Raw genomic sequence first — 13,099 nt, 5'->3', positions numbered from 1 at the left:
ATATACCAGTAGACAAAACAGACGAACCCTGTTCTCATGGAGCTTAGAGTTCCACTCTTACTCACAGTTTACTTAAATAGTCCTTAAGTCTAAAGTCACTCCTCTCCTCCCTGCCCCCCTACCTTACCCCCAGTATATCTTGGGGTTAGTTCTGTGAGTCTTCCAAAATAGACTTGTCTCTTAGATTATTAGCAACTTTGTTTCTTATATAGATGACTATCAACTTTGTTTCTTGTATAGATGACATGATTATTTTAAGAATTAAGCAGATTTGTATCTCTAGGAAATGAGCTCTTTTGCTTCTAGCATTGTTGACATGGTTAGTTTTTGCTTTTGAGGCCTAGGAGGTAGAGTCCAAGGTGACTTTACAGTATTCCCCTTTTTTTCCACGGTTTCACTTTCTGCAGTTTGTTACTCGAGGTCAACCAAGGTCTGAAAATATTAAATGGAAAAACCCAGAACTAAACAATTTGTAAGTTTTATAAATTACAGACTGTTCTGAGCACATGATGGAATTATGAATCTGCCCTTTCATTGTAATGTGGATTATCAAAAGTGTTTTCAGTTTTAATTTTATACTTAAAATTGTAAGCTCTTGTAAAATTAATTTCAAGCGAACAGTCTTCAGAAGTCTCTGTTCAGAAAATAGGCATCAAAATAGTGCCCTAGGAGTTTTTTTCCCTTGGCCAGTTTTATTTTTATTGCTTTCCTACAAGTGTTAGCATTTCTATAACCTGAAAAGATTTTAGAATCTTTCTTGAAACATCCATTTAGGTTGTTATCGGCAGTGTTCTAGATTGCCAGTTCACCTTTGCTGATGAGAAGCATTCTGGAGGCTTCCTTCAAGTTTGATGCTCTAGTGATCCGTATCAGCAAACAGCTGACTGGGCTTGCTACACCATCCACACTAGCCTGACCAGAATGTCTCCATGACTGCTGCTAATAAGTCTTTGTCTCTGGTTACCTTTGTGCATAATTTTTTAGACCCTGATATTCTTAGTTAATAGAATTATCTTCCTTCCTCAGACCAACAGTGGATTAGAAATAGTAATAGAATTTCTTTGAGTCTAAATTCTGAAGTTCATTTTGCCCAGTCCTCTCATTTTATAAATGGTGAAAGAATCTTTTAAAAGTTTTCGGTATGACACAGATAATTTTTTTTCTATCTTTCACTATGTTGCCTCTGGTGATTCCCCAGAATTATGTAGTTATTTCTGGGAAACTAACATGAACGCTGACTCTGAGGCCTGTAACCATTTTACGATGCCCTTAGGACTTTGCAGTTTAGGTTCAAATATTCACGAAGTCGTACCAGCCTAAGCAACCATGATGTAGATCCAAAAAGAAGAAAATGCGCTAAATCTTTTGTTAATACCTTATACAGTGTGTTGGTCCCTTAACTAAGAGAAAGTAAAAATTAATTCAAACATTAGATGCAAGTAAGTGCTGCACATGGTGTGGAGCCTTAGTATAGTCCCTGACTGTGGCAACCCCCTTCTGTTGCCAAAATCAGCCAATGAACATGCTATGTTTCTCCCCAGGAAGCTGTATGAGGCCTTTCCTTTTACATGAGCTGTACAAGGAGTGAGCCTTAAGGAAAAGGAAACTGGTGAGCATGAGGCTCATCAAGGTAAAATTACACTTCAGATTCTGTTCTAACAAATTTTAAGGAGATAGCCTTATTAGAACTGCACAGAAGTTACCATTATATCAATTAATGCATTAAAGAAGCATTTCATAGAATGCTTTAACATATAAGCAGGGTGCTTAAAAGAAGCAGCTTGTGTGTCAGTGAATACTCTTAATGCTATTATAGGACAGATTCTGAAATATATGAGGATGCGGTAGAACTTCAGCAGTTTTTTATTAAAATTCGTGATGAACTCTGCAAAAATGGAGAGATCCTTCTTTCACCAGCACTCAGCTATACCACAAAACATTTACATAATGATGTGGAGAAAGAGAAAAAGGAAAAACTACCGAAAGAAATAGAGGAAGATAAACTAAAACGAGAAGAAGAAAAAAGAGGTTAGTTTCTTTCATTTTATTAAATATGAAGAAACATTATTATGATCTGTCCTAACTGGTCTTATAATTACCTGTGGAGCAGAGTCCTGTTTGTAGACTCAGGGTGTTGGCTTTTTCAAAACAGACATAGTAAGATGGGAAATGTTTTTGTCACTATCAATTTGTTCATCAGACTGGAAAAGGTTGGAAGTTATACGTGACACAGCTGTTATTCTAGTATTTCAAGAACAGAGTTAATTAATTCACAAGTGTGGAAGCTAAATACCTCTTAATACTATTGGTAGATAAAAACCTAAGGGGCACACCTGGGGCTAGAGAGCATTCTCAGCAGTGCATAAAGTTTCTGCCCCATTGTTCAACAGCATGGCTGTCCTCATATGGACTCAGCCAGGTAAGTAGATTATATTTTGTTTTTGTTTCAAATTATTTATTTATTTATTTATGGCTGTGTTGGGTCTTAGTTGCGGCACGCAGGATCTTTCGTTGCGGTGCGTGGGCTTTTCTCTAGTTGGGGTACGCAGGCTCCAGAGCACGTGGGCTCTGTAGCTGCCTCATGCAAGCTTAGTTGCCCCACGGCATGTGCGATCTTAGTTCCCCGATGAGAGATCGAACCCGTGTTCCCTGCATTGGAAGACGGATTCTTAACCACTGGACCGCCAGGGAAGTCCCCAAGTAGATGATATTTTGGTTGAACCACATAACTAGGAGGAAATTTTTATTTTAATTGTATCAACCTAAAAATGTTACTTTGAGTCACTTGCCAGAATTTAGAAATACTTGAAATTAGGAACTTTTATTAGAAATGTAATCATTTCTGAAAAAGTTAGAATTCACATAAATACCTAGAATATATAACTTTCCAAACATTAGATTGAGTAAAGGAATAATAACACTATTGTTAACTTTATAACATTTACGGAAGTATATATGTGACACAACTAGCACAAAGGAATGGAGCCGTATTGGAGCAAAGTTGCAATATTGAATGAAACTAAATCACTGTTAACCTGAAATAGATGGTGACAAGTTAAAGATGCATATTGTAATACCAGTAATAACAAAGAGAAAAAGTCAATACAGGAATTAAAATGATATGCCAGAAATACTTGCTTAACACAAAAGAGGGCAGTAAAGGAGGAAAAAAGGAACAAAAAAATAAGACAAAAAAAATAGCAAAATGGCAGACTTGAATTCAATCATATCAGTAATTACATACTGTGAATAGACTAAACACTCCATTCAAAATGCATTGGTTATCAGACTGAATTTAAAAAGTAATATCCAACTGTATACTGTCTATAAGAGATTCATTTAGATTTGGACACAAATAGGTTGAAAAGAAAATGAAGGGAAAAGATATACCATGCAAATAGTAACCATAGTGAGTTGGAGTGACTATATTAATCAGACAAATAGACTTTAAGAAATATTACTAGAGTTGAAGGGGGACATTTTATAATGTTAAAAGTGTCAAGAACGTATAATACTTATAAATGTGTATGCACCTGACAGTGGAGCCCCAAAATACATGAAGCAAAAACTGACAGAATTGAAGAGAAATAGTTAACAGTTATAGTCTCAATACACCTTTCTCAGCAAATGACAGACTAACTAGACCAAAAATTGGCAAAAGTATGACTTAAATAAGATTGCTATAGACTGAATGTTGTGTCTTCCACCAAAATTTGTATGTTGTAGCCTCCAGTATGTTGGTATTTGGAGATGGGGCCTTTAGGATGTAATTAGGTTTGGATGCAGTCATGGGAGTGGAGCCACTACAGTGGAATTGGTGCCGTTGTAAGGGGATGAAGAGTGAGAAGACAACTGTTTATGAACCAGGAAGTGGACCCTCACCAGACACCAAATCTGCCTCCAGAACTGTGAGAAATGGATGTTTATTGTTTAAGCCACCCCATTTATGGTTGGTGTTCTTACGGCAACCTGAGCTCTAGGACAAGGACTGTCAACCAGCTTGACTTGACGGACGTGTAAAACACAATACCCAATGACTGCAGAATACACATTCTTTTAGAGTGTACATGGAACATTGTCTAGAATGGACCATGTGCTGGGTCATAAAAGTTTAAAAAATTTTAAAGGATTGAAATCATACCAAGTTCTTTTTTTTTTTTTATTTATTTTTGGCTGTGTTGGGTCTTGTTGCGTGTGGGCTTTCTCTAGTTGTGGCAAGCGGGGGCTACTCTTTGTGGCTGTGCATGGGCTTCTCATTGCGGTGGCTTTTCTTGTTGCAGAGCACGGGCTTTAGGTGTGCGGCCTTCAGTAGTTGTGGCACGTGGGCTCAATAGCTGTGGCTTGCAGGCTCTAGAGTGCAGGCTCAGTAGCTGTGGCACACGGGCTTAGTTGCTCCGCAGCATGTGGGATCTTCCCAGACCAGGGCTCGAACCCGTGTCCCCTGCATTGGCAGGCAGATTCTCCACCACTGTGCCACCAGGAAAGTCCCAGGTTTTTAATTTTGAGACAGAAGATTCTTCTCTTGAGAAATGGACCAGGCAGTGGGGATCTAAAGATAACATCTGGTCCTCAGTGAAATCCATCCAGCTCTATGTATGCATGGAGAGCTTCCAGTCAGCTTTTTAAAGCGTTTTACTTTTGTTTCTTTTTTTTTTTTCTTGGCTGCACCACACAGCATGTGGGATCTTAGTTCCCAGACCAGGGTCAGACCCACGCCCCCTGCACTGGAAGCACAGCATCTTAATCACTGGACCACCAGGGAAGTCCCTAAAGTGTTTTACTTTTTTTTTTTTGCAGTACGCGGGCCTCTCACTGTTGTGGCCTCTCCCATTGCAGAGCACAGGCTCCGGACGTGCAGGCTCAGTGGCCTTGGCTCACGGGCCCAGCCGCTCCGCGGCACGTGGGATCTTCCCGGACCCGGGCACGAACCCATGTCCCCTGCATCGGCAGGCAGACTCCTAACCACAGCGCCACCAGGGAAGCCCAAGTGTTTCACTTTTAAATAGAAGCAGATATTTATTTAAATGGGACCAAATATTTAAGGGAAAACTCTCTAAGATGTTAAAATAGAGAGCAAAACAAAAAAATGGAACTTGGAGGAAACAAAAAAATTGAAGGTAGCAGGAGAAAATTTTTTTTAAAAACCAACTAACTGGACCTTCAGAGAGATGACAAGCTACTGTATCCATAAAACAAGAACAGAAAGCCATAAAAAGTGAACATTTGCAGAACAGAAAATTTCTTGGAAATTAAAAATATGGCAAACCCACAGAGTTAAAGAAAATATTCACAAATCATTATATCTGATAACGGTCTAGTATCCAGAATATGCAAAGGACTCCTACAGTTCAACAACAACCAAACAACACAATTCAAAAGTGGGCAAAAGATTTGAATAGATATATCCTCAAAGAAATTATAGAAATGGCCATAAGCACATGAAAATTAATGTTCAACGTCATTAGGGGAATGAAAATGAAAATTACTGTGAGATACCACTTCACACCCTTTAGGATAATTGTTATGGAAAAAAAAAGATACAAGTGTTGGTGAACATGTGGAGAAATTGGAACCCTCATAAATTGCTGGTGGAAATGTAAAGTGGTGTAGCCACTATGGAAAAGTTTGGCAATTTGTTTAAAAACTAAACATTTCATTACTATATGATCAATAAGTTCTGCTCCTAGGTATGTATCCAAAAGAACTGAAACCAGGGACTCAAGCAGATACTTGTATACCAATGTTCATAGCAGCATTATTCATAATAGTCAAAAGACAGAAACAACCCAAGTATCCATCACAGATGAATGGATAAACAAAATGCAGTATTTACATACAGTGGAATATTATTCAGCCATAAAAAGTAAAGAAGTTCTAACACATACTATAAGGTGGATGAACCTTGAAAATATTATGCTATCTGAAATAAGGCAGGCACAAAAGGACAGATGCTGTGTGATTTCACTTATATGAGGTACCTAGAATACCAAATTCATGGAGAGACAAAGTAGATTAAAGGTTACCAGGCTGTGGGGAAGAAAGATAAGGAGTTATTATTTAATGGTTACAGAGTTTCTGTTTGGATTAAAGAAAAAGTTTTGGAAATAGTGGTTATGGTTACACAACATTGTGAGTATAATTAATGCCACTGAATTATACACTTAAAAATCGTCCAGAGCTTCCCTGATGGGCAATGGTTAAGAATCCGCCTGCCAGTGCAGGGGACACGGGTTTGAGCCCTGGTCAGTGAAGATCCCACATGCTGCAGAGCAACTAAGCTCCCCTGCTCGCTGCAACTAGAGAAAGCCCACGTGCAGCAACAAAGACCCCACGCAGCCAAAAATAAATATATTTATTTTTAAAAAATTGTCGAAAAATGGTGAATTTTATGTGATATATATCTTACCACAATTTTTAAAAATTAATGTAGTATACCAAAAACCATTGAATTTTGCACTTTTAAAAAAATTAATTAATTTTTGGCTGTGTTGGGTCTTTGTTGCTGCACGTGGGCTTTCTCTGATTGTGGCGAGCGGGGGCTACTCTTCGTTGTGGTGTGCGGGCTTCTCATCGTGGGGGATTCTGTTTGTTGTGGAGCATGGGCTCTAGGCACACAGGCTTCATTAGTTGTGGCACATGGGCTCAGTAGTTGCGGCACATGGGCTTATTTGCTCCGTGGCATGTGGGATCTTCCCGGATCAGGGATTGAACCTGTGTACCCTGCATCGGCAGGCAGACCCTCACCCACTGAGCCACCAGAGAAGCCTGAACTGTGCACTTTAAATAGATGAATTGTATGGTGTATTAATTATATCTCAAGCTTTTTAAAAAAAATGATAGCAGAGTGGGGTTGGGGGATAAGATTAATGTTTAACAGAACAAACTTGCAAAGAGTAGTAAATAAGCTATAGAGATCTAATGCAGAGTACGTAGATATAGACAACAATATTGTCCTATAGTTATGTAGTGTGGTAAACTGCTGCAGTGGCAACAGTATATAAATAGATCAAAGTAACATGTTGTACACCTTAAATTTACACCATGTGGGACTTCCCTGGTGGTCCAGTGGGTAAGACTCCGCACCGCCAGTGCAGGGGGCCCGGGTTCGATACCTGGTCAGGGAACTAGATCCTGCATGCATGCCACAACTAAGAAGTCCACATGCCGCAATGAAGATCCATGTGCCTCAACTAAGACCCGGCACAACCTGCCTAAATAAATAAATAAATAAATAAATAAATAAATAAATTTACACAATGTTATATATCAAATTTATTCACTTAAAAAATTGTTTTAAAGATAGCAGAAGGGAAACAGAGAAGGATTAGAAGATAAAGTTGAAGAAATCTCCGAGAAAATAGAACAACAAAGAAAAAGATATCTAAAAGATCAGCTCAGGTGGCCTAGAATCCACATAACTGCAGAACACAGTTCTGCTAGGCTTTCTTCCACTATATAACAAGGACCCCTTTCCTCCACTTTCTAATAACTTTTTCTTCTGAGCCTTCAATGCCAAGTCTTTAATATCCATTTCTCTACTAACAGTGTATTCAAGGCAACCTAGGCTTTTTCTGTCATGTTCCTCAAAATTCTTCCAGTCTCTGCTTATTATTCAATTCCAGAGTCACTTTCATATTTTTTCAGGTACTTGTTACTGTAACAACCCCTGTACCGGCTACCAAAATCTAATCTAAATACCATCAACTCGAAAGTCCCAAATCTCATTATTTAAACGTCTAAACTAGGTGTATGGCTGAGGCTCTGGGTATGGTCCATCCTGAGACACAATTTCTCTTCATCTGTGAACTTGTGAAAGTGAAAAAACAAGTTCTCTGCTCCTACAGTATAGTGATGGAACATGCATAGGATAATAGGGACATTCCCATTCAAAAAGGGAGAAATGGAAAAAAAAAAAAGAGTCATCAATTCCAAGCAGTTTCAAGATCTGGGCAGGCAGACTGCATTAGGCTTCAGGACATGGAATTAGTTCTCTGTGGCTCCACACTTTGCCCTCTGAATCATCTTTTTTCATGAAAGGTAACACATATTTGCAGCTGAGTTTTATCAGCCTGTTTCCTGTCTCTGGAATTTGGGAGGTTTAACAGCCTTCTTTTTTTTTGTACTCTTTCTCCGTTTCAGGCCTGTTGACAGTGTTCCTGCTGGTATAAAATTCTCAAGGACCTTGTGAATATGCTTCCTATGTCACAGGGATTCATTTGATTAATCAACTGCTAGATAACATTTTCCACCAAAAATGGCAAAACTTAAAAAAAATTATAATACCAGTATTGTAGAGGGAATGGAGAAACAGACCCCACCCCCCTTGTAGCCAAAGAGTGAAGGACTTAAGTTGGTATAGACTTTTGGGGGTCAGTTTGGAATATGCATTTTAAAAACGTTTAACATGCTTATTTCCAGCTCTTCCATTTATGGAAAATTATCCTAAGGAAGTAATCAAAGAAGTGGCCAAAGCTTTTTCCTGAAAAAAACCTACGGTGTTTGCAAATAATGGCTTATATGGGAGCCATTAAAAAGTTTTGGGGCTTTCCTGGTGGCGCAGTGGTTGAGAGTCCGCCTGCCGATGCAGGGGACGTGGGTTTGTGCCCTGGTCCGGGAAGATCCCACATGCCGCAGAGCGGCTGGGCCCGTGAGCCATGGCCGCTGAGCCTGCGCGTCTGGAGCCTGTGCTCCCCAACGTGAGAGGCCACAACAGTGAGAGGCCCGCGTACCGCAAAAAAAAAAAAAAAGTTTTGTTTAGGGACTTCCCTGGTCCAGGTCCAGTGGCTAAGACTCTGCATTCCAAATGCTGGGAGCCTGGGTTCAATCCCTAGTCAGAGAACTAGATCCCACATGCTGCAACTAACAGTTGGCATGCCGCAACTAAAAGATCCCACATGCTGCAACTAAAAAGATGCCCCAACTAATGGTTCTGTGCGCTGCAACTAAAGGATCCCACATGCTGCAACTTTTGCTGCAACTAAAGATCCCGCGTGCCGCAACTAAGACCCAACACAGCCAAATAAATAAATACTTTTTAAAAGTTTTGTTTAACAAAAATAAAAATCTTGTTGAAAAGCATTTAATCTCAAGGGAAATGTTCATGATATATTAAGTGTATGTATATATAGTTTATAGTATATTGTATGAAATACATATCCCATATCTCCTCAATTCTAAGATTCCATTATCCTAGGATTACATGATTATCTCTAGGATTACATGATTTACAAGTGACATGTTTTCTTCTTTATATGTTTGTGTATCATCCAGAATGACTAGTGAGCATATATTATTAAGGTGATTATTTTTATTCTGTAGATGCTTTATTTATGTATTTATTTAAATTAATGGCAGTTGGCTGTAATTCAAAAAGACAGTTTTGAATAGAGGCTATCGGGAATGTGGATGTCATACTATTTGTCCTGAATCCTGCCTTTGAGTATCTAGAAAAGAAGTAAATGTATTAGTATGTGTTGTTTGAATCCTGCATCTGTTCCAACATCCCTTTCATGAGAACATTTTTTTCTTTTTTACCGAAGAAGCTGAAAAGAGTGAAGATTCCTCTGGAGCTGCAGGCCTCTCAGGCTTACATCGCACATACAGCCAGGACTGCAGCTTTAAGAACAGTATGTACCATGTTGGAGATTATGTCTATGTGGAGCCTGCAGAGGCCAATCTACAACCACATATAGTCTGTATTGAGAGACTGTGGGAAGATTCTGCTGGTAAGTTCATTTTAATTTGGAGGGCAGATTGGTGAGATGTGACTATTGTACTCCTCCTTAGTTCCCAGGGAAGGAAATTGTAACTCAGACATTTTATGTGTTCCAACAATAGTTCTACACTGTCAGTAAATGCAGTTAAGTACCCACTATATGAGAAACATAGGATCAAGCACTGTTGGGCAGTGGCATAGGTGAGTTGAAAGAAATACAACTTTCTGAAGTCTAGCTGAGATTCATTCATTCAACTGATATTTATTAAAAACATACCATGAGCCAAACTCTGTAGGATGGCAGAGATTCAGAAGAGCAAAAGGCCTGTGTTTTGTCCCTGGCAAAACCACTCTGGTAAAAATCACAAATAAAGAAGAAATTGTTATAGACAGACATGTGCCTTAGCTTAGAATTTGATTTCAAAAAGGCTTCCTAGAACAATCGCCTTTAACTTGAGACATAGAGAATGAATAGGAGTTAATGAAACCAAAAGCAAGCAGAAGTGTGATCCAGGCAATCCAGTTCTTTCAACTGTTCATCATGTAAAATACCTTTGTATTCCGTCAGCCAAGAGCTAAATATGTCTTTTAGTATATCTTACATCCTTATAAAAGCACACAGCTTTATGTGTGTCCTGACCCAGCAGAGTAGAGTAGGTCTCATCACCTTCCTTATTCTATTTATTATACATCTTTCAATAGGAGGGGGAAAGTAACATTTTTTAGGCCTCATTACATTTCATTATTTTAAAGTATTGTTTCTTCTAAGATAATTGTATTAAGGAACCGTGGCCTAAAAGCACCTTGCTAGGTTTAGGCCATGGCAGAATGGATGGAGTATTTGTTCATTTTACAAAGAATATGTTATTTTTGTTAATGGTAATTCTCTTTCTTTCTCTCTCTGTTTTTGAGGTGAAAAATGGTTGTATGGCTGTTGGTTTTATCGGCCAAATGAAACATTCCATTTGGCTACACGAAAATTTCTAGAAAAAGAAGTTTTTAAGAGTGACTATTACAATAAAGTTCCTGTTAGTAAAATTCTAGGAAAATGTGTGGTCATGTTTGTTAAGGTAAGAAACTCATTAGTCCCAAAACAATAAATTATTCCATGGGAATAAAATTCACAAACACAAAAAATTGATCTTTACAAAATTGATAGCTCTGTTTTAAACTGTGGAATTTTTTTAAAGCTGTGTTTCTAGCTTCTGTAAAGATTTGGGGAGAAACTAACCTGAACATGATGGTGAAAGACCATTTGCTGCCTACACTATATAGCTATATGCAGTTAGCTTAAATTTTTTTATATCAGCAGACAAATTTTTAAGGGTGACATTTTCTGAAGGATCATTATAAATTGTTAGTGTGGTTTTAGGTAATAAGGTGCACTTTCTTTTTGTCTATGTAGTATAGGCACATGCCCGTAGCTTTAAGGAATATAATAGCTGTATGAAATATTAATATACTGTCAGAGGAGCAGTTGGTAAGCTAAATAAGCTAAACAGTATGTGGTGAGTAAGGCCATTGAGTATAAGGAAGTACTCCTAGATCTCTAGCCATTTACCATTTGTTGTTCACTGTCAAAAAGTCTTAATACTTTAGCTTTTATTTCTTTGCTTGTTTGGTGATTTTATTTGTTTTTTAGTTGATTGGTTTTCAGAAAATTCACCTAATTGATTTTATTCTTATATCCACCAGGAATACTTTAAATTATGCCCAGAAAACTTTCGAGATGAGGATGTTTTTGTCTGTGAATCACGGTATTCTGCCAAAACCAAATCTTTTAAGAAAATTAAACTATGGACCATGCCCATCAGCTCAGTTAGATTTGTCCCTCGAGATGTGCCCTTGCCTGTGGTCCGAGTGGCCTCTGTATTTGCAAATGCGGATAAAGGGGATGATGAGAAGAACACAGACAACTCAGAGGACAGTCGAACTGAAGACAGTTTTAACTTGGAAAAGGTATGTAGATAATAGCCACGTAGAAAAGAATTTTACATTTCAGAATACCTAGTCTCAAAAATAAATGAATAAAGTACTCAAATTCAGAATTAGAAAAAGAGCAACAATATAAAACCTTAGCCTAGGGACTTCCCTGGTAGCGCAGTGGTTGAGAATCCACCTGCCATTGCAGGGGACGTGGGTTCGATCCCTGGTCCAGGAAGATCCCACATGTCACAGAGCAGCTAAGCCTATGCGCCACAACTACTGAGCCTATGTGCCACAGCTACTGAAGCCTGCATGCCTAGAGCCTGTGCTCCACAACGAAGAGTAGCCCCTGCTCACCGCAACTAAAGCCCACATGCAGCAACAAAGACCCAACGCAGCCAAAAGTAAATAAAAAACAAAACAAAACAAAAACAGCCTAATAGAAGGAACTCTAAAAGAAAGAAAGAAATTAATACTTAAAAAACAGAGCAGCAGGACTTCCTTGGTGGCACAGTGGTTAAGATTCTGCCTGCCAATGCAGGGGACACGGGTTTGAGCCCTGGTCCGGGAAGATCCCACGTGCCACAGAGCAACTAAGCCCGTGCACCGCAACTACTGAGCCTGTGCTCTAGATCCCGCAAGCCACAACTACTGAGCCTGTGTGCCACAACTACTGAGGCCCACACGCCTAGAACCCGTGCTCCGCAACAGGAGAAGCCACTGCAGTGAGAAACATGCGCACTGCAACGAAGAGTAGCCCCCACTCACCGCAACTAGAGAAAGCCCACGTGCAGCAATGAAGACCCAACACAGCCATAAATAAATAAATAAATAGAGCAGCAGAATTAAAAAGGAGACTTCAAAAAAAAAATTTTAAAAAAAGGAGACTTCGACAAGTTCAATGAGATAAACTACCAAGTATCCTAATAAAGGAAAAAGAAGGGAATTAAGCTTAATATACAAAATATAGAGGAAATTTAAAGACTTGTACATTTCTGTTAATAAGTTTGAAAACCTGAATGAGGGAATTCCCTGGCAGTCCAGTGGTTAGGACTCCATGCTTTCACTGCCAAGGGCCTGGGTTAGATCCCTGGTCAGGGAACTAAGATCCCACAAGCCGCATGGTGTGGCCAAAAAATAAATAAAACAAAACCAAAAAATAATAATAATTTTAAAAACCTGAATGAGAAAAAAAAAAAAAAAAAAAAAAAAAAAAAAAAAAAACCTGAATGAAGTGAATAATTTTCTAGGGTAATACCAGTTAGTAAAGTGTAATCAAGAAGAGATAACACATGTAAGTGGACAACAACGTGAAGAAATTTTTTTAATGTCAAAGAGCTCACTTCAAAGACTACTCAGGCCAGATAATTCCATAGGTAAATTCTTTTAACCCTTTAAATTATTGAAGGACTTCCCTGGCGGTCCAGTGGTTAAGACTTTGCGCTTCTACTGCAGGGG

General features: G+C 38.8%; 1 protein-coding gene across 9 annotated transcripts in view; it reads left to right on the top strand.

Moving 5' to 3' along the window:
• Nucleotides 1–13,099, top strand: part of PBRM1 (polybromo 1) — a 95,944-nt gene that overhangs the window by 49,316 nt on the left and 33,529 nt on the right. For 6 of the 9 annotated variants that reach the window (XM_024746363.1, XM_024746359.1, XM_024746356.1 and 3 more), the window contains 4 exons: nt 1,817–2,028; nt 9,540–9,725; nt 10,628–10,785; nt 11,411–11,674. In XM_024746363.1, coding sequence (XP_024602131.1) covers nt 1,817–2,028; nt 9,540–9,725; nt 10,628–10,785; nt 11,411–11,674 — 820 coding nt within the window. The remainder of the gene's footprint in view (nt 1–1,816; nt 2,029–9,539; nt 9,726–10,627; nt 10,786–11,410; nt 11,675–13,099) is intronic. The other 3 variants (XM_024746358.1, XM_024746355.1, XM_024746360.1) reach the window with 1 other exon arrangement.

Source organism: Neophocaena asiaeorientalis, unplaced genomic scaffold (assembly GCF_003031525.2).
Source record: "Neophocaena asiaeorientalis asiaeorientalis breed wild unplaced genomic scaffold, Neophocaena_asiaeorientalis_V1.1 scaffold251, whole genome shotgun sequence".
Taxonomy (NCBI): Eukaryota; Metazoa; Chordata; class Mammalia; order Artiodactyla; family Phocoenidae; genus Neophocaena; species Neophocaena asiaeorientalis.
The sequence above is the reverse complement of the archived record's forward strand: the minus strand, read 5'-3'. Positions and strand labels throughout refer to the sequence as shown.